The following is a 22,265-nucleotide window of genomic DNA, read 5'->3' on the forward strand; positions in this document are numbered from 1 at the left end:
TCACAGTGCTGTATAAAAAGTATGTGAACCCTTGGGTTTAATAACTGGTTGATCCTCCTTTGGCAGCAATAACCTCAACCAAGCATTACCGGTAGCTGTGGATTAGACCTGCACTATGTTCAGAAGGAATTTTGGACCATTCTTCCTTAAAGAACTGTTTTCTTTCATATTTCAGCTCAGCCATATTTCAACCATATTTTTCCAGTAGTGGTGTATTCAGCTCTGGTGTGAACGGCTCTCTTGAGGTCATTTCACAGCATCTATATTGGGTTAAGGTCTGGGCCCAGACTGGGCCACTCTAAAAGGTGGATTTTCTTTTTTTGAAGCCATTCTGTAGTTGATTTACTTTGATGTTTAGGGTCATTGTCCTGCTGCATCACCAAACTTGTACTGAGCTTCAGCTGGTGCACAGCAATCCTGGCATTATCCTATGATATTTTGATAAACTTGGGAATTAATTTTTCCCTTGATGATGGAAAGTGGTCCAGGCTGTAAAGCAGCCCCAAATCATGATGCTCTCTCCACCTAACTTCACCGTTGGGATGATGTTTTCATGTTGGTATTTCATTGTGCCCTTTTTATGCCATACGTAGTGCTGCGTGTTCTTCCCAGACAATTCATCCTTAGTTTCATTAGTCCACAAAACATTTTCCCAGTAGCGTTGTGGAGTGTAAAGGTGGTCTTTGGCAAACTTCAGGCAAGCAGCAATGTTTTTGTTAGAAAGCAGTGGCTTCCTTCGTGGTGTGATGAAATAGACATTATGCCTGTTTAATGTTTTCTGTATATTAGACACAAGAACAGATATGTTAGCCAGTTCCAATGATTCCTACAAGTCTTTATCTGTCACTCTAGGGTTCTTTTTACCTAATTAAGCATTCTGCGTGGAGCCCTTTCAGTCATCTTGGCTGGACGGCCCCTTCTAGAGAGAGTACCCACAGTACTAAATAGTCTCCATCATAGATAATTTGTCTAACTGCGGATAGATGAATATCTAAGCTCTTCGAGATCATTTTGCAGCCCTTTTCAGCTTTATGCAAAGCAAGAATTCTTTATCGTAGGTCTTCTGAGATCTCTTTTTTTGCAAGGCATTTTCCACGTAAGCAGATGCTTCTTGTGAATAGCAAACTCAAAATGTTTGAGTGCTTTATATAAGTCAATGTTGCTCTAACCCACACCTCCAATATCTTTTCTTTAATTAGATGCCGGGTTGGCCAACTCCTTACTCTATTTTTATCATTCAATAATACACTTTCTAATGATTGATGCATGTTATCATTGATGTCAGGAAATCAGAAATCACAAGTGGTCAAAAGAGACGACCAGGTGTAATTGTGATGAAGGTTGGGAAAGGAGGAGGCGTGAACCGGCTGAACAGTCAAAATAATATTTAATATAAACAAAAAGGCACAATACAAACACACACATGGCAGTTGCATGTGGCTCTCTCTCTCCTGAACTGTCGCGTTCTGCTCCATTTATCCTTCTCCTTGGCTGATATGCCCAATTGAGGGCTGGGCGTGCGTAGTCACGGCCCGGCCCCACCCTCCTCCTCGTCACACTCCTCCTGCCGGGAGGCTTTTCCCTGCCTTTCTAGGGCTGGGTAGGGGGGTGAGTGGAGGAAGAAAACTAAAAAAGAGGAGAGGAAAAGTGCAAGGCGGAGCAACGTGAGAGAGAGAGAGGAAAGAGAGAAAAAAAACTTGCTCGCCTGTTTCCCAGACACACCATCGCCTGGTCCTCGATCACCACTTGACCCTCTGCAGACGACAGCTGCTCCTCCCTGGGTGGACCAGAGCCAGTCTTCCAACCCCTGGCAGATGGAACACCCCTCTGCGTTTTGGCAGCTGGTAGGGAACTCCTCCACCCCTGGCAGCGGCTCCACAGCTCCAAGTGGCTTCTCCTTTGGGTGGATGGCATTGGCGAGGACTACACTACAGCGCATGCCTCCTCCTTCCTGGGTTTCGGCACCAATGTAACAAGGTTAAGGTTGGGAAAGGGGGAGGCAGGAACAGGCTGAACAGTCAAAATAATATTTAATTTAAACAAAAAGACACAACACAAACGTACACATGGCAACTGCATGTGGTTCTCTTTCTCCCGAACTGCCGCTCTCCGCAGCATTTAGCCCTCTTCTCGTCTGATTAGCCCAATTGGGGGCTGGGCGTGCGTAGTCACGGCCCGGCCCCACCTGCCTCCTCGTCACAGACTCTCTTGTGATCAAATCACCCAAAACACATCTTAATACCAGGTCTACACAGGGCCTGTCGGTCCGAATGGTCATGCAGTTGATACACCCAGTCTGCGATCTGTTGTGTAATGTGTGCACCACAGGAAACAAGACTGTGAGTCGCAGGAACTGACTGCATGTATCATAGTGTGCTCTTGTCTTTAACACCCTGACCTTTCGTTGGAAAATAACCCAAGCTTGTCTGTTGAAATGGCAAATGGGAATAGTTGTTAGTTACCAGTGGTCAATAGCATTTTTAATGTGGGGCTAAAAACAAAAAGGTCAGAAGTCAACTCTAATTGGTAATTTAAAGCATCACCATATTGAAATTTCACCATGTATTTAAACAATATTTAATCAGAACATTTTACAATATAATATTATGGTGTGGTATGTGTGAAACTTTCTGTGGAATTCTGCAGCCCTTACCATATTTAAGATTAATTCATGTTTATTCATGATCAATTAATTTACATGTGTTCTAAGCAGTGGTGTAGGGAAGGGATAATCCTTCTGTATATGATATAACATGATTAATGCTGTAGCTGTAATGAGACATTTCTTAGACATGAGAAGATTAAATCTAATCTGAGACTTCTATTAAATGACTTGGTTTATCTGAATTGCTAAATGACCGGCTGAGCTGGATGTGTCAGAGGAGCAGGAATGGAAAGATGACCTGTGTTAGTAATGGGCTGTAACTCAATAAAAATTCCATGCTGCGTAAGTTTGGTAGCAGAGACCTTATTAGCTCATCGCACAAGATTGTGTGCACGCTCACACCCTCTGACTCATCACATTTCCTTGTGTTGAACGTGCACTCTATCTGCTCTTTACACCACCACTCACTTGACCTGCCAAACGTACACGCAGACACTCATACTAATTTCATTACATATTATCCTTACATATTATTTTAATTATGCTACTATAGTTCAAACAAAGATGAAAATGTACTCACCCTAACGTCATTATTTCTAGTGTTAAAGAGCAAATGATCATCTCCCTTACTCTCTCTTTTTCCTTTCCACAGAAATCTCTGAACTCATGCATCACACCTAAATATGGTTGATGTTAATGGTTGACACCTTTCTGTCAGTCATTGAGAATGTGAAATATGGACATTATAGGAGTGATCTTCACCTTATAGTGATGAATTCAGGCTTCAGAACATCTCAGATGATATAAAGTCACTGATGGTTAGTTGGTGTTATTTCCTAGTTGATAATAGTTGTGTCCCACATGTCACACTATACACGCTTGATCCCCCCCCCCCCCAAAACCACTTAAACACAAGCCACACCCTTACTGAAAACTACCGGCAGGCTTATTTTACCGTTGGTCAGCATCGGATTAAATCACGATCTTTCTAGACTACATTGCACGAGTGTCCACCACTGGCGTAAGATGTGCAACGGCTTTAACTGGAACACCCTTAACACTTGATCACTTGGAGCATGTTGAAGGCTGCTGCTTTAAGGTAGCTACAAGTATTATGCTGTTAAATCTCAATGTAACTTTTCTAAACTGCTTAATTGACCGAACTTCACTTCCATCAAACATTACATTTGTGTGGGTGTGTGGCTGATGAAATGCAATTTACTGTCACAATCGAGTTGCATTATAGGATATGGATCTGCCTGAAGCGTACATCAGAGTAGGCTCGCTCCCTCGGTCAAAATTGAGGGGTTAAGGGGCTGTCAGTAGAAAGTTCCCTCGCTCACTTAACGAAGTGGGATGGACTTCCAAAATGGCGGCGGGGATTCCCACAAATGGAAGTGCTTAGGGGAGTTAGCGTGGATGTTAAAAGTGATGTGGAACGCAGCCCTGGAGTCTGTACTATTCACAGGTGACTGTGTGATTGAGATGACCAATGAAAACATTCCTGAGGGTTTAGTTATGATTGTGGGGTGTGGTTTGGGAAACAAATTATGCCACTATGCACTCAACCATGTAGTGTATGAATTTTCAAAGTGTAATATTGTCCCAAATGGGCCACTTAATTTTTTTTACTTAACAGAAGCATTCGGTGTGTAACAGCTGAAGTGACGTTTCGTACACATGTATTGTGTTGCAGCTAGCTTTAGCAAGTTAGCCAACCTCAGTTCAACACTTGTATCTCAAACAACATACTTGGTCTGTTGCGATTATTAAATAATCGACCGAGCGCAGTTAATTGAGATAAACGTTATTATTGTGCACTTTAAATTCCAATCACATTTTAAGGCCCAATTAAGGGCATTTTAAGCAAATATATAAATGCTACGAACATAAGTATTTTGTAATATTTTGATATCTGAAAACACATTTTAATGTCATTCATATAGTTTTAAAGCCTTAAAATGAAATATGATATTTCACTGATAAAACATTGATTTATATGTTTGAAGTTAAATATGTAAAAAGTATTTCTTAAAATGTATGAAGCACACATGCACCTTAAGAAATATGATGATTTATATGACAATCGTAAAATCCCTAAAGAGACCATTAATCGTCATAGCACTCAAACAGACAATTAATTGTCAATATTGCAATTATTTGTCTGACAATTAATCGTCTGTCAAATGTCATAATCGTGACAGCTCTACAACGTACAAATTCACACAATGGGGTGTGATGGTAAAGCAGTCATCTTTCATTTGTAAAATGCTGTCTTCAATGAAGTTCTGCTAGTTGCTACATTCTCAATTATTTACAATTGTTTTGTCAGACCAGCAAGACGGCCAGGTAACTCTGCCCCTTCCACTACTTGCCGCAAGCGCAGTGTGCATAAAGTGTCGGTTGAAATAAGTGCATCATCCTGGTACTCGTAGTACAGTCCTTTTTGTTGCATTTTCTGTGTTAGCATACTACTGTTACTACATACACTCTAAAATGGCGTAGAATAGTGCACAAGTGTGTGTGGTTTGGGACGCACCTAATGAGTGATTTCCATGACTTCCGCTTAGACTCGGATTAGATCACTCTTTAAACAATGATTCCCAATCTAGCTTCCCTTACAAAAATCGAGAGTTCTAGCAAATTCGCCACTCATTATTTTCAGATGCAAATGAGCTGCAAACTATTGCGGCAAACTATTCATTGTGGCCAAAGGTTTGCTGCAGGTTCACCACTAATGGAAACTTCTGGCAAACATTTGCGGCGAATCACAAACTCATTTGCATGTGAATATAATGAGTGGGAAATTTGCGGCAAGTTTGGCGAGAAAAGGGTTTAGTTTCCATTTGAAATGGCAAATTTTACAGATTAAAGCAATGCAAGTTAAGATCAATTGATAGCATTTGTGGCTTACTGTTAACTACCATAACAAATATTTTCAACTTGTGCCTCTTTTATATATATAAAACAAAAAATATATATCCCTGTTACAGAAAGTCGCTTACAATTGAAGTGAATATGCCAGCCCATCAACGTTAAAATATACATTGTTTTGAAAGTAAAGCTACAAAAGGTAAACATTATACACATTTACTTGTATAAAAGTGTGAAAAAGGTTCGTACTAACCTTTTCTGTGCTAAGTTATATTCAATATTACGTAAGGTTCTATTACTGGACTTCAGAGAAACTTGATTATAAAGAGCTGGTTGACCAAATAAAGCAGATATTTTGTTACATTTGTTACAAAAGTTATTTTATAAAGAGTGAAATACTGTTGTAAATTAAAATGTGAGTACGCAGAGAAGAAAAAGGAATTTTATTGAATTAAGCTTCTTTAAAGTTGGGGACGACTAGTGAAGTATAATTCTGTTTTATGACTTTTGAATGTATTAATATATTTTCCATTTTGCTGTTGTCAAGTGCTTCCTCAGTGGTCTGAAAATGAAGGTGTGAAACAATGTGTTATACTCGAACTAGCTCAGGTGAATGAGGACACAGTAGGCACTTTATATACACACACACACACACACACACACACACACACACACACGCACAGGATCACACATTGAAGAGCATTGTAACACCTTTAGCTCTTGTGACTTTGTAAAAAAGAAAAAAAGAAGCATGCTGGGATATTAAACTAGATCAGCAATACATTCAAACGTACTTTGGACATTGCTTTGTTGAATCAAAGCAATGTCCAAAGTACGTTTGAATGTATTGTCTCTCTTTCATCTTTTTCTTTAGGAGATAAAGATGGCAGTAAAGTTACAACAGTTGCTGTGACCCCCGGTCAGGGTCCCGATCGACCTCAGGAGGTCAGCTACACAGACACAAAGGTCATCGGGAACGGGTCATTTGGAGTCGTATATCAGGCAAAGCTCTGTGACACTGGTGAGCTGGTGGCCATAAAGAAGGTTCTACAGGATAAAAGATTTAAGGTATAAATGTGTATATCTTTGGTTGGTTGTTCTCATGTATGCACTCCGATTACATTGGCAGGACATATTGGCCTATACGCTGACTCCATGAAACATTCAAGAAAATGTCCTGGTCCTATTTTACTCCTCAATAAAAATAAAAAAGGAGAAATTATATTTTGCATATATAAAATGAATGCTTTTCAGGCCATTAAGATTTTTTACATTGTGAGATTATTTTCATGACCCCAATTCTCATTACTACAATTTGCTAAATTATTATATTAATTATGATATTCACATTACCACAATAAAAAAAAAGTATTTGTACATCATAATATTACTCCCTTAGTACTGCCTTTCATTTTTTTTTATCATTTTGATGGAAGAAATCAGTGTACACAAAAAATACTATTACAGTAATCAGATGAATTACGGTAATGAGAATTGGGGTATTTTACATTGCTTTGTTGAATAAAGATATATATCTTTAAATGGACCCAAGTCTCTCAATTTGCCCTGATTATTATTGATTTATTATCATAAATTAAGATTTACATTGACTCAAAAAGTGTATCTGATACTGTTTCCACTGTTTGCACAGAATATGATATTGATGATTCTCTCTCTCTCTCTCTCTCTCTCTCTCTCTCTCTCTCTCTCTCTCTCTCTCTCAATGCATATGAATGGGTCAGAATCGGGAGCTACAGATCATGAGGAAATTAGACCACTGTAACATTGTACGTCTGCGGTACTTCTTCTACTCCAGCGGAGACAAAGTTAGTCCTGCTTTTAATTCCTCATTCTTCAATCTTTCTGAATAGTACCGTGTTATTCAAGGCCATGAAACACCCTGCCCATCAGTTTCCAGCAAAAGTTTTTGGTAGAGGGGTAAATATCCTTTCCCTAATTGAAATTCAGTTCAGCAACAAACCTGTAAAATAGCTGTCCACAGCAGAACCCTGCAGGTATTTTTTTCTTTGTATACTGTTTAATACTCTGGACACAAGCAGACTCTTAACTAAAGGTTCATACTCTATTTAGAGTTTCCTTTTGTCTAAAAGAACAAAAGCAAGTTATTTCACATTTTGTGAATTTCACAAAATCTGTCAAGAAAATGTCTGCATCATTTTTCATCACAGAATCAGAAGAAAAAAAATAAGAAAAGATAATAATGGATTTTTCGTGACATTTTAATTTGATATTATATTCTGCTTTGTGATCAGTGTTCAGATCAAGTGGGATTAAATCCATGCCCTTGCTACTCCTAAGAGCTGCTGGAAAGCAAGAATAGCTGCTTGTACTGTGCCAAACATTTCTGCATCGTTTCTGGTACCGGCCCACATCGAGAACTGATTCTATTAGTTCTCATTATCGTAATGGGAAACAATCTCATTTTTATTACCTTATTTCGATTTTTGTTTTTTGTCATTACCGTAATTCGAAAAAAAATCTCATTCTCATTACTGCAGTTTGAAAAATCTCATTCTCATTACTGTAATTTAAAAAAATGTCATCCTCCTTTACGCAATTTGAAAAAAAAAATCTTGTCCTCATTACCGCAATTCGAAGAAATCTCATTACAGTAATTTTACAAAATCTCATCATCATTACTGTAATGTATAAAAAAATCTTATTACAGAAATTTGATAATCTCATTTGATAATTACCGCATATTGAAGAAAATCTCATTCTCATAACAGTAATTTGAAAAAAATATTTTTACCATTATTTGAAAAAGTCTTATTCTCATTATAATATTTTATTGAAATTGTAATCTATTTATATATCTATGTGTTCTTGTATTTGTTGTACCTCAACAGAATGATTTCATTAACATATTACATTAATGAGAATGAGATTGTTTTGCATTACAGTAATGAGAATGGGGGTTAAAATTAAATTAGTTTTTAAATGTAATCTTTAGATTTTGGGGTGAACAATGGCCTGACATTTATTTTTGCAATTCACCTATACATGACTAAAAGTCAGCTCCTGTCAAACAAGCAGGGTTATATTTTTGTTGTGGGTAACAGCACTGAATGCTCATGCCGTCCAGTGTTGATCTGTAGATGGGATTTCTGGTAATCCTGTGATAGCTGTTGCCCCAGGGCAAGCTGTCTGCCATAACCTGTCACCACGGCAGCCGCCATTGACCGCTCAGTAGGAAACTTTTGAGTGATGGGTAGCCTAGTATTGGAGTAGATAAACTGTTACACCAGCTCTATTTATACTGTATGACAAAGACCCACATTATTGACTAGGGAGTGCAGGTATATGGTTACTCTTGCACAGTGTCAGGACATTTATTTGGTGACAAAGAGAGGTCAGTTGTGATCTACTGGGGGTTTAGGACTTAATTAACCTACTATTAAAACAATTAATGCTTAATAAAGGTTGTAATAAAAAACTAAGCATTTTGTGTGACCTAATCTAAAGTGAGATCTATGTATGCCTAATTGTACATTTATTCTGGAATTGGATTCAATTTAATGAAATATTGAGCATGGAGCATGTATTGTAGGTCCACTGGTGAAACTGAATTAAACAGTCATTTTAATTGGCAATAATGGGTACATGCCTGCACATAAAGCGTAATAGGATGGAAAATGCTAAAGTGGCATTTGAGCAATTAGAGGATCTCTTTTAATAATCTGTGGATTTTCCCCTCTCACTTTAATTCCTGTACTTGTGTTGTCTCATTTTTTTTTTTTAAAGCTTTAGTGTCTGTTTTGAGCCTTTGTGATTGAGATGCTGTGGAGATGGTTATTTCAGGGCTTTCAGAGTAATAGATCATTAATAAATGTTTAATTAGGCATTTACAGTTCTCACTTTAGATTTGGTCATGAAAATGCTTAAGCAATTAGTCAATGCTTTATTACGACCTATATATTAAGTCATAATTGCTTTAATAGTAAGTGTTACTAAAACAGTAACAAATACATTAATATCGTTTAAATGTATATCCAATTAATTACATATCCAATTTCTTTAATTACTATGAATTCATGCCTTGTTCATGTTAAAAAATATTATCAATCAATCATTTGCTACAGTGAATATAAACTAAATAACAAATGTAGGAACAAGAGTTTATAAATGATCAATTGACTATAAACGAATGCTTTACAAATACTTTATTAAATTTAGTTATTATAAAATGTTACCATATGGGACCCACTTTATATTAGGTATCATTAACTACTACTTAAGCATATGATACAATGTACTTATTATGTACATACATGTTGTTGCATTGTACTTGCATTTAAATTACCTGCATTTAATTACATCTTTAGTTACATTGTTAACCTTGCCCCTAACCCTACCCTTACCAGAAACTCTTACCAAACCCCTACTCCTAAACCTACCCGTACCTCAACATCCATACCAGCAAATGTGAATCTTGTGAGAATTGTGCAGAACAACATGTAGTTTTCACAATAAGTACATTTGTATTGTATGTATTTTAATGTTAGTGCATGTTTAAGGCACCTAATATAAAGTGGTACCCAAGTATGTGAACAGAAATGCTGTTAGCTAAGCACGTTTAATTTCACATCTACCTTTACATGTCCATTTAATGGTCAAATGTTTTTGAAGGAAACTCTATCGACCCTTAAGTAGCGTCTTAATACCACCACATGTGTTATGTGCAATAGGACAGCATGCTTGCAATGCTTTGGCCAAGCATTCACATTTACGTACTTGTGCAGAGTATGTTTCTGGTATCTGAGGGCGCGTGTCTAGAGAAACGGGTGTCTGTGCCCATCTCAGACAGTGAGAGAAGCACTGTTCTTTGTGTTTAACCCCCATTCACCCATTCCAGCATGATGACATAGTGTCTGACTGTTGAAACTGCATCCGACTTCTCCCCTGGGTTAACAGAAAGGGATCAGTTTAGTTATGTAACTCTGTCCAGACAGGACACTCTCCCGTTTACAGAGAGAACACTGCCCTGTTCCCTTACCACACACGCAAACTTGCATGGAGGGTCTTTGTGGTGGAAGTGAATGAGAGTTCATGGATATTAGCTGTCATGCCACCCTTCAGTGATCAACAGAAGTGATGAAGTGTCTAATTTTTAAACCATAGGTTCAACATGTTGCAATCGGTTTGTTGCCTTTTAATATTGTATTATTATATCCAAATGAAATTACCTTTGTTATGATGCAGATTTGAAAATCTGATATTTGGTTTTATAAGGTATAAAGTCTTAACAAGTCAGAGGGCTCAAGTCCAACGTCAAGTCATAAGTCATTGATGACTAAGTTGAGTCGCAAGTCATCACATTTGTGACTCGAGTCCAAGTCATGCAACTCGAGTCCACAATCCAGTTTTCTGTGGTAATCAACGTTATGCCACAAAAGTTGTTGATTGAGCTTAACCCGGAATGTTATAAGAGGTTGAAGGGACACGATATATTCACAAAGTAGCACAGCTTTGAGTGCCTTATTGCTTTTAGAAGATGGTTATTATATAATACAAATATTAAGAACACACTTTTTCATTTAAACATTATTTTATTAAGCAAATACATTAAGTGCCATCCTTCCACTTGACGATATAGTCCCTGACGTAAAATAAGGTTAATAGCTGGCCTTTATATGTGCTGTGCAGTGATAACATTTTTTTTAACATGACAGGAATGCTGTACTGATCAATTAGCATTTAGGACCAGAAATATTTGTTAAAGAAACTCAATCTTTTCTTCAGTCATTAACAGTGTAAAAGCACCTGCAGCCCTCTTCAGATACCACCAATGAGTGTGGAACATTGATATTAAAATGTCTTATTTAGCAGCCTCTTTTATCTAAGGATTTGTGTGTGTGCATGTGAACAACCAATCCCCAGCACATTCAGCCAATCATGGAATAATTGCAAAGCTGATGTCATTGTTGGAAGGCAGGAGTTGGCTCAATGTCATTGGCAGGTTAATTTTCAAGCTACATTAAGGAGTTAATATCTCTGAGGGGCAACAGAGAGAGAGAAAATGAAGACTATTAAATAGTCTTGGTGTCAAAGAGAGTATCAGCCCCCCTTTCTCCCCTAGACAGACCACCACTGTGATCAGAGATGTTTTTGTAATCCAAATTTCGGATTTATTCGTGTTGAGCAGAATGTCCAATGCTTTAAGTGTAGGGGAGGTTATGGCTAGGCTTGTGCTCTCAAATCCAACAACAATAAGATTTGTCAACAGTCCAGTTGCACAACTGTGTATTTTCTCTTGCAGTTGTTTTTTTTAATGTTGGTTTCAAACATCTATCATCTATCTGTCTGCCTGTCTACAGTGGAAGTCAGAAGTTTACATATACCTTAGCCAAATACATTTAAACTCCAGTTTTTCACAATTCCTGACATTTAATCATAGAAAACATTCCCTGTCTTAGGTCAGTTAGGGTCACTACTTTATTTTAAGAATGTGAAATGTCACAATAATAGTAGAGAGAACGATTTATTTCAGCTTTTATTTCTTTCATCACATTCCCAGTGGGTCAGAAGTTTACATACTCTTTGTTAGTATTTGGCAGCATTGCCTTTACATTTTTTTTAACTTGGGTTCAACGTTTTGGGTAGTCTTCCACAAGCTTCTCACAATAAGTTGCTGGAATTTTGGCCCATTCCTCCAGACAAAGTCCGGTTTGTAGGCCTCCTTGCTCTCACACACTTTTTCAGTTCTGCCCACAAATTTTCTATCAGATTGAGGTCAGGGCTTTGTGATGGCCACTCAAATACCTTGACTTTGTTGTCCTTAAGCCATTTTGCCACAACTTTGGAGGCATGCTTGGTGTCGTTGTCCATTTGGAAGACCCATTTGTGACCGAGCTTTAACTTCCTGGCTGATATCGAGAAGTTGCTTCACGATATCCACATAATTTTCCTTCCTCATGATGCCATTTATTTTGTGAAGTACACCAGTCCCTACTGCAGCAAAGCCCCACCACAACATGATGCTGCCACCCCCATGATTCACGGTTGAGATGGTGTTCTTCGGCTTGCAAGCCTTGCTCTTTTTCCTCAAAACATAACGATAGTCATTATGGCCAAAAAGTAACACAATTTATTTATCAGACCAGAGGACATTTCTCCAAAAAGTCCTCTATGTGCACTTGCAAACTGTAGTCTGGCTTTTTTATGGCAGTTTTGGAGCAGTGGCTTCTTCCTTGCGGTGCAGCCTTTCAGGTTATGTCGATATAGGGCTTGTTTTACTGTGGATATAGATACTTGTCTACCTGTTTCTTACAGCATCTTCACAAGGTCTTTTGCTGTTGTTTTGGGATTGTTTTGCACTTTTCGCACCAAACTACGTTCATCTTTATGAGACAGAATATGTCTCCTTCCTGAGTGATATGATGGCTACGTGGTCCCATGGTGTTTATACTTGTGTACTATTTTTTGTACAGATGATCATGGCACCTTCAGGCATTTGGAAATTGCTCCCAAGGATGAGCCAGATTATTGGAGGTCCACAATTTATTTTCTGAGGTCTTGGCTGATTTCTTTTGATTTTCATATGATGTCAAGCAAAGAGGCACAGAGTTTGATGGTAGGCCTTACAACACATCCACAGGTACACCTCCAATTAAGGCTGAAATGATTAGAGTCAACGCTATCGACAACATCAACAAAAAAATTGTCGAAAAAAATGTACATTGTCGAATGGAAGTTTCATGTCATTTAACATAACATGAGATCATATGAAACTCTAATGATGGGGTGCGAGAGGAGCACCACAGCTCATACCTGACTGAGAAGAGGAAGAAATCTCATGTCCAGATGCACTCTAAACTTTCCAAACAGCTTCCGGTGATATTGATTGCAAAGTTTGAGGGAATTATAATGCAAAAATACAAAATAAGTAAATACAGTAGCACTGCCATCGTGAAATATAGCCAGATCTGGCATTCCTTTTAGGCAAAATGTGCATGTCATAGCAGTTATATCTTTAATGCATCTTTTATTAAAGTTCAAATAATAAGGAACTGGGTCATAAAAAAACCTAGCTGAGGCACACCTCGTGCGCATTTGCTGCAGCTAGATTATAACGTGATGGCTTGCGACATATTGAATCATAATATACTGTATGTGTCATGGTGTGTATCTTGTGTGAATCAAATCTGCGATACGCAGCTTATTTAAGAAGAGAGAGTTTGTTTTTGTGTGTTAAAGATGGATCAAAGTGAACATAAAGTGAGAGAGTGTAGTCTTAACCCATTATACACTGCAACAAAATATGAAAAAATACACTTGTATTCAAGATATATTCTCTGAAAGCAAGTCTAAATATCTTGTATGTTACTTCTCAAGTAAATGTATCTTGTTCTAAGGATTTTTAGATAATTGAAATGGAAAACAAGACAAACTTAAAACTATTTTTTTTCCCTTGTAATTTCAGTGAATGCCGTTTAGAGGTATTTAAAAAAAACTTATTTTGTCCTCTTTATTGTTAGTTTTGTTTAATACAACCTTTCAATAGTCGGTTAAGAGCAAATGATTAATCGTTGCAATAATCGTCCGAATAGTCAAATAATCGTTCTAATAATTGTTAGAGTAGTCAATTATCAAAATAGTCATTAGTTGCAGCCCTGACTCCAATTTGCCAGTTAGCCTATCAGAAGCTAAATGGCTAATTGTCTAAAGGCTTGACATCTATCTATATATCTATAGAGATACAAATTTTCTTTTTAGTCATTTCAATAATCAGGATTCTATGGATAATGTAATGATGAAACAACACAGGGCCTTAAATAGACCGGAATATTGTTATAAAACCAGCGGACAAAAATTCAGCCATAGTAATTGTGGATAGTAGCTAATATCTGGGTCTAACTAGAAATTATTTTGTATTTAATTCTAAACACTATTTACAAATACATGGCACATCTATGGGAAAGAGATTTGCCCCAGCTTATTTGGATGACATCTTTGGTCTTTTGACTCATTCAGAGGGAGAGTTTTAAACATTTTTAGAAATGTTAAATAAACATAATCCCAGTATCACTATCAAGTACAACCTCCAAAAAGAAAGATTGGAATTTTTGACACCCAAGTTTTACTTTAATTTTATTTTTTTATAGATGTGGTTGGGAGAATGAAAGGTTTGGGTACAAAGGTATTTTTTATGTCTACTGACACTAGTCAGTCTATGCACGTTTGCACAAAAAGAGTTTTCACCCTAAACAAATGTTTAAGGGTATTATTAAATTTCAATTAATCCGATTTCATAGGCTTTGTTCCAAACTATATTGTTGAAGAGGCAACAATGGTACTTTTTAAAACCCTAAGACTTGGAGGTTTTAAGAATATCGATAATTTTTTTAAATTGTTATTAATCGCATAATTTGTGTAGTTAATCGCGATTAATCACATATATAGAAAATTCTGAAATCTGACTCTAAATATTGTATGTTTATTGTCAAAATGCATTTATTTCCTTCTTAGGAAAGAAAGCTAAACAATATGTAACAATATAATGCAAACAAAGCCTTCCACAGTATTAAGATAGAAATGCACTAAAATAGCACCAATTCAAGTAACATTAAACATTTCCCAAATTCTAGTGGATCCTAGTCCCCACATAGGTTGCATATTCATTGCAATGCACATTACGTCTCTTAAACTCTCATCCCCCACAATATTAATCAGCCGGCAGACTGTGGATATCCACTTTGTTAAAGCAATCACAAAGCTGCATTCATGATTTGCGTTAAGGCATCAAAGCCAGCGTCAAGCAGCGCTTGTTTCAGAGTTTAATGGTAGGTTCCATTGTTACAACTTACCCTGCTATTGGGGCATGTTTTTATAAAACGTTAGTGTGTATTTAATGAACTGTATTTGAAAATGTTCAATATCTTTTTTGTAGCCATGACAATGTAGAAATTGACTTAAAAAAAAAAAAGATTTAATGACATATATTTACTGAAGGAAAAAGTGTCACAGCTAGCCCTAGTCTCCCCAGTCTGTAGCTCTGACACTAGAATTTGTTGTCAGCAAAAGCATGGTAACACAGCTCACAGATATAAAAATAATCTTATAAACTCTCTTCCTTCCACACACACAGAAGGATGATGTTTATCTGAACCTGGTCATGGACTACGTGCCTGAGAACGTGTACCGAGTGGCCAGACACTACAACAAAGCCAAGCAGAATCTGCCCATGGTCTATGTGAAGGTAACAACTCATAATACACTTTGACATTATTCAATTTTCATGCTGGTCCAGGCTAGTAAATACTGGTTTTGTGCTGGTTCACCCATTTGTGCTGGATATACTAGTTTATAGTGTTTAAGCAGGCCAGTTGTCAGTTGCAGCCTAGTAAAACAAACCAGCACCCGGTGATAAAGTCCACATTACTAGCATTCAAAACCAATATATCAGTTCTGGTGTGCTAAAGTCATTGTTGTGTGTTTTTGTTCTCAGCTGTACATGTACCAGTTGTTTCGTAGCTTGGCGTACATCCACTCATATGGGATCTGCCATCGGGACATCAAGCCTCAAAATCTTCTGCTGGACCCAGAAACAGCTGTACTCAAGCTCTGTGACTTTGGAAGGTGAGACAGGGAAATTGTCACCACCTGAGTGGTAGTGGCGTAGTGGGCTAAAGCACATAACTGTTAATCAGAAGGTCACTGGTTCGATCGCCACTGCCACCACCATTGTGTCCTTGAGCAAGGCACTTAACTCCAGGTGCTCCAGGGGATTGTCCCTGTAATAAGTGCACTGTAAGTCTTTGGATAAAAGCGTCTGCCAAATGCATAAATGTAAATGTAATGTAGTATTCTCTTTGTTGGTAAGGAATGTTAAGGGGTGGTCACACTAGATTTGGAGAATACAAAATAATTTCAGACATAGCAATGGACAGGATATGATGTCACGTACGAGGGCTTCTTGTATTAATACATAATGAATCACAAATAGTAAAGAAGATTTATAGTAACGTAAGTTTTTTCAATAGAAATTTTGATGTTGGCTTGATAAAGCCTTGTCTTAAAGTTTAACACTAAGACAGACGAACAGACAAGAAATCAAACTGTGCTAAAAAAGTGAGTGTAAGGCTATATCCACATTATTCGGGATACATTTGAAAATGCCTTTTTTGTTTTCGAAACGCTCTCCTTCCACACTGCCGTTTTCAAGCATTTTTCAAAAGTTTCTTGTCAAAACGGATATTTTTCAAATATGATTCAAATTGCCATTCCATCTGCAGTTTTACAATGCATTTTTCCTTGTGTTCCATTCCCTTACAAAAAAATCGCAACTAGCCGCAAATTAGGCGCAAATTTTCCAGTTGTTATTTTAACATGCAAATGAGGTTTTGGTTCACCACAAATGTTTGCCAGAAGTTTGCAGCTCTTCGCCGGTAGTGGTGAGCCTCTGATGAACCTTTGGCAGTAATGGACAATTTGCCGCAAGTTTGCAGCAAAGCTCATTTGCACGTGAAAATGAACAGTCAAATTTGCCATGAACTCTCTATTTTCATAAGGGTTTCCGGCCATTCAGAGCTAACGTCTCTTCACTTTGAAGGAATGCACTTGAAGGTTGTACAAAGAAAATTTCTCTTTAGCAACTCTTGAAAGTGAATATCAGGCATAACAGCGCTGCTACAACTTGGACCGCCAACTTGATTGTTTTGGGTTGAATAGATCACAATACTGGATCACATGACAATAAATACGTCATCCTTTTCAGATATCTCCATTTTCCCTGTCCACACTACAATGCTAAGACAGTGTTTTCAAATGTATCCACTTGGGAGAGCATTTTAAAAAGCTCAGTTTTTGCAGGACAAAAATGCTGTCATAGTGTGGACGGAAGGCCAAAACATATTGAAGAAGATGCATTTTCAAACAAAAACATATTAGTGTGGACATGTAATGGGAGAGAGAGAGAGAGAGAGAGAGAGAGAGAGACAGGTTAAGCACATTAAAGGCCTTGTTTACATTTTTGGTCAGTTGGAGTTTAAACAGTTGGCCAGGTTAAACATTTTAATGTAAGTCTAGAGGATTTTGAGGAAGAATAATCGCCCTTTGTGTGAAATCCGTAATTACGTAAAACGTTAGAAAAGTTATAGCAACGCGAGTCAGAACAGGCTGAAGGTCTGTGTAAGTTTGGTGGATGCAGCTGGAAAGCGCTAGAAAGAGTTACAGTCAGAGATTTTGGTCTTGGTTTGGGGATTAAAAAAACAACAACTAACAAATTCTGATGTAATTCTAGACTTATTTGATTAAACTACTCAAGATTTGAGGATTTCAAATAAAGAGTGTTTTTGTTTCTCGGTACAAACTTTTGCTAAACAGCACTAATTATATTTCAGCTGTTGATAATGATAATGATCATTATTATTGCTCCTTTGACGATTATGTTTTATACACTTCCAATGTGGATGATTGTTTTGATATAGACTTGGATTGGTGTAATTTCTCGTTATCTCTTTGTCTTTGTGTCTCCTGCAGTGCTAAACAGCTGGTACGCGGTGAGCCTAATGTTTCATACATCTGCTCGCGGTACTACAGAGCCCCTGAGCTCATCTTTGGAGCCACAGACTACACTTCCAGCATTGGTATACTCATACTATCTCTTTATAAACCACACTACTAACATTGGAATACTATTGCTAACTTTTTATAAAGTAGATCCAGTGTCATGCAAATCCTATGTCCGCTTTGGACCCTGATTTTTTTAGTGCCTTTTGGTAGTGCACAATCTACAATGTTTTGCATTGTCCTCTTATAGATCTTAACATTTTTGCAGTCCTCCTAATGATATAAGTTCCTAAATGCAAAGTCCCAATGTGATTGAATACATATGCTCTGACTAAAATGCTGCCTTGTTTGGCTCTATAGGAATATGTGCACATTGCTCTAATATTCATTGTTTAACTTTGTTACTCTACAGACATTTGGTCGGCTGGCTGTGTACTGGCAGAGCTGCTGTTAGGGCAACCTATTTTTCCTGGTGACAGTGGTGTGGATCAGCTTGTTGAAATCATTAAGGTATGTAAGTGATGCATGTGGAAACATGAGTGTTTTCCATGAGATATCTTCAATTAGACAAAGTGAAGATGAGGACAGAAAATGTAATTTGTTGGTTGTTCAATTCTTGTTATTGCTGAAGTGTCTCTGCCCACTCTGACCCCACATTAAACACTTTTCTTTTAGATTGTTTAAGTTTTAGATAACCAAATTAAGGTTAATGTTCATTCTGCTCTTTAAAGGGATTGTTCAACCAAAAATTTTAATTCAGTCATTGTTTTCTCCCTGTGTTGTTATAAACCTATATGACTTTCTTTTTTTTTACTTAACACAAAGGGAGAAATTGTGAAAAGATTATGTGCTCAGTGATGTCACACAATGGCAGTTTATGGTGACCACCTCTTCAAGCTTCAAAAGAACATAAAAGTATAATTTAGAAGTTTAATAAATTATTTCAGGAGACTCATTGTTACGAAAGCATACATTAATGTTTGTTGAGAAACAAACCAAAACAATTTATTATTTAGTCAAACTTTTCACTTACCGTTGATCTCCTGTGTACATTCATGATAGGACACGAGAGCAACAGTTCGTGCAGCCCCCTCATGACATTGGGGCGTTCAAGCAAAAACTTGTTTGTTTATCTAAAAACAGGTTCTCCACAGTGATAGCGACAACACAGCTGCACAAAAATCAGAGAACAGAACTTACTAAACATGTCTGAATAGTTTGTTGTCGAAGAAATGTTTCTATTTGATGTATGAGTGCTCCATTAAAGAAAATAAGGCTGGGCATAGAAATGCATCAATTCTTCAACAACAAACCCTTCAGACACATTTAGTAAGTTCTGTTCTTTGTTTTGTGTGCAGCTGTTTTCTGTTGTCACTCACTGTGGAGAACCTGTTTTTAGAAAAACAAGTTTTCGCTTGAACGCCCCAATGTCGCGAGGGGGCTGCATGAACTGTTGCTCTCGTGCCCTATCATGAACATGCACGTGAGATCAACATTCAGTGAAATTTTTCACTAAATAATACATTCGATTTTGGAGTGTTCTCACCAAACCTTATCGTATGCTTTCATATCAATCATGAGTCCATTTATTAGACTTCTGAATTATATTTTGTGTCCTTTTGAAGCTTGAAAATGTGGTCACCATAAACTGCCATTGCATGACATCACTGAGCCAACATTTTTTCACAATTTCTCACTTTGTGTTAAGAAAAAGAAAGAAAGTCATATAGGTTTATAACAACACAGGGGAGAGTAAACAATGACTGAATTAAAATTTTTGGGCGAACTAATCCTTTAACATGTAATGAAAGCATATAATGACCAGGGGCCATCAAGCTCCAAAAAGGACAAAAAAGCAACATAAATGTATCATAAAAATTGTCCATACACCTCTTTTGCAATATTCCAAGTTTTCTGAAGTCATATGAAAGCTTTGTTGGAGAACAGACCAGAATTGTATTAAAGTCTTTATTCACTGAGATTAATTCAATCATTGATAGATCTTGTATTGCAAAATATATGGCAACCAATGTTGTCAAGTTTGAATATGCTCATTGGAGCTTGACACCCACCTGGTCACTACGTATATGCTGTTATTGAATGGAAAAGAGCAGTGTGAGCAAAATCAAAATATGAAAAAAGCTATATGGTTTTGGAACACTAAGGAATAAATGATGGCAGACTTTTCATTTTGAGTGAACTATTCCTTGGAAAGAAAGTCATGTGAAAGAGTTAAGCTGTATGTGATCTTTTCCTTCAGGTTCTGGGTACTCCTACACGAGAACAGATTCGGGAGATGAACCCAAATTATACGGAGTTCAAGTTTCCACAGATTAAGGCACATCCATGGACTAAGGTTTGTCGTTTTCGTGAGCATAAGGAGCCGTTCACACAGAAGGTGTTTTAGAGTCCATCTGTGCTGTTTTTTTATTGGTTTTCCATGCACTAGACATGCAATAGTATTCAACATTTCCAACAGAATTACACTGGCCATCTTCAATTGCTCCTTTGTGAGATGTTTAAAACAAGGAATCCTCATTTATATCAATAGTTCTGTAAGTTTGTTTTGGTGTATGTTCAAGGGCTTGATGGTGCAAAATAGCAATGATTGCATAAAACCTTAAAAAAAACCTGTATTGTTGGCCATGTCTTAGGTTTTCCGGCCACGCACCCCTCCGGAGGCGATAGCTTTGTGTTCCCGGTTGTTGGAGTACACACCCACGTCCCGTTTCACTCCTCTTGAGGCCTGTGCTCACACTTTCTTCGATGAGCTCCGAGAGCCCACCCTCAAGCTCCCGAACGGAAGAGAGAGGCCTTTGCTGTTTAATTTCACTACACAGGGTATGTATATTCTCCCAAAGGCACAAAAAATTAGGTTATGTGTAAATAGGTTATGTGTAAGCAAACGGATTTGAGGAATGAATTAATAAAGAGTATAAATCTTAGTTGCGCTCGCATGCCCTCTTAGTCCCTTATCAAAGCACGAGTCATGTGTAAATAATAAGCAAAAAACAATAGTTTATCCTGCAATAAGGGTGTTGTGATGTCTTTTCGATAATGCTTATTGGGGATTTATGTTACTTGGCAACAAAACACTTGAGAGGGTGAACAAATCATACTACTGAGCAATGTTTGAACTTTTATTGAAAGCATCTCTCTTGTTTTTTATCGTCTTTCTGTTGTGTAATGTTGAACCCTCATGCTGTTTACTAGTTAGCTGGTATGTAAAGGATTGTATCCATTTATATGTTTTCTACACTCACTAGCTGCATTTGCACTATTGGGCCAAATGAGGGTGTGTTAGTGTGTGCCAGGGCCAGTTGCGTGCCCACTGTCACTTCCGAGCCTTCATCATGCCTCCTCTGGGCTTTCTTGGGGCCAATGGACTTTTGCCTTCCGATTACCCTTAGGACAAACAAGGACAACTGGGGATTGAGGCATATTCAATGTCAAAGGCCCAAAGAAATTGAGAAATGTAGAGAACACTCAGGAGACCATGGCAGTTACAGTCATTATTCTAGATAACTAGATAACATGATACCTCTGCTTGAGCTTTCCTCTTGCTTGTGAAATAGGCGGGGTGTGTGACGTTGGCACCACAGCAGCATATTAAGGGGGGTTATTGGCCCGATGGTGGGAACGCAGATCGATTTTGGTCTTGCTGCTCAAGATCCTAAGCTATTGGCCACAGCTGGCCAGGTGATAACCCTGGCTAGCACTGGCCCGATATTTGAAAAGCAGCTACTGAGCACTTCATTAGGAACACTAATAATCACATGGTCCCATAAAGTGCCCGACCTAGTCTTCTACTGTTGAAGCCATCTGCCTCAAGTTTTGACATGTTGTGCATTCTGAGATGCTATTCTGCTCACTACAATTGTACAGAGTGGCTATCTGAGTTACCATAGCCTTTCTGTCAGCTCGAACCAGTCTGGCCATTCTCCGTTGACCTCTCTCAAGGTTAGGTTAGGGTTATGGTTTTGGTTAAGGTCATGTCATCTTTGCAGCCCCTATGCTTTCCAAAGTTAAGTAGCCCTGTATTACAGTAATGTCTGTTGGATTTGTTCATCAGAGTTGTCCAGTAACCCCTCGCTGACCTGCGTACTCATCCCAGCGCATGCTCAGAACCAGGCTGAAAACTCCACTCAGTCCGCCTCGGTTGCAACAGGTTTGTCTCGCTTTCACTTTCGCCTTCACTCAGGTCATAATAGTGACACGACATTTAATGTGAATTTTAACCTTCTCTTACCGTCTC

At 37.9% G+C, this 22,265-nt stretch overlaps 2 protein-coding genes across 2 annotated transcripts in view; one reads left to right on the forward strand and one right to left on the reverse strand.

Moving 5' to 3' along the window:
• The window catches only part of taf5 (TAF5 RNA polymerase II, TATA box binding protein (TBP)-associated factor), a 60,792-nt gene that overhangs the window by 17,892 nt on the left and 20,635 nt on the right, over positions 1–22,265 (reverse strand). The gene's annotated exons all lie outside the window — the stretch shown is intronic.
• Positions 1–22,265, forward strand: part of gsk3bb (glycogen synthase kinase 3 beta, genome duplicate b) — a 32,251-nt gene that overhangs the window by 6,313 nt on the left and 3,673 nt on the right. Inside the window, exons 2-10 of the mRNA XM_052126629.1 lie at positions 6,354–6,547; positions 7,222–7,305; positions 15,588–15,698; positions 15,948–16,078; positions 17,981–18,087; positions 18,423–18,520; positions 20,271–20,366; positions 20,665–20,851; positions 22,083–22,178. Of these exons, the coding sequence (XP_051982589.1) occupies positions 6,354–6,547; positions 7,222–7,305; positions 15,588–15,698; positions 15,948–16,078; positions 17,981–18,087; positions 18,423–18,520; positions 20,271–20,366; positions 20,665–20,851; positions 22,083–22,178 (1,104 nt within the window). The remainder of the gene's footprint in view (positions 1–6,353; positions 6,548–7,221; positions 7,306–15,587; positions 15,699–15,947; positions 16,079–17,980; positions 18,088–18,422; positions 18,521–20,270; positions 20,367–20,664; positions 20,852–22,082; positions 22,179–22,265) is intronic.

Source organism: Xyrauchen texanus, chromosome 5 (assembly GCF_025860055.1).
Source record: "Xyrauchen texanus isolate HMW12.3.18 chromosome 5, RBS_HiC_50CHRs, whole genome shotgun sequence".
NCBI lineage: Eukaryota > Metazoa > Chordata > Actinopteri > Cypriniformes > Catostomidae > Xyrauchen > Xyrauchen texanus.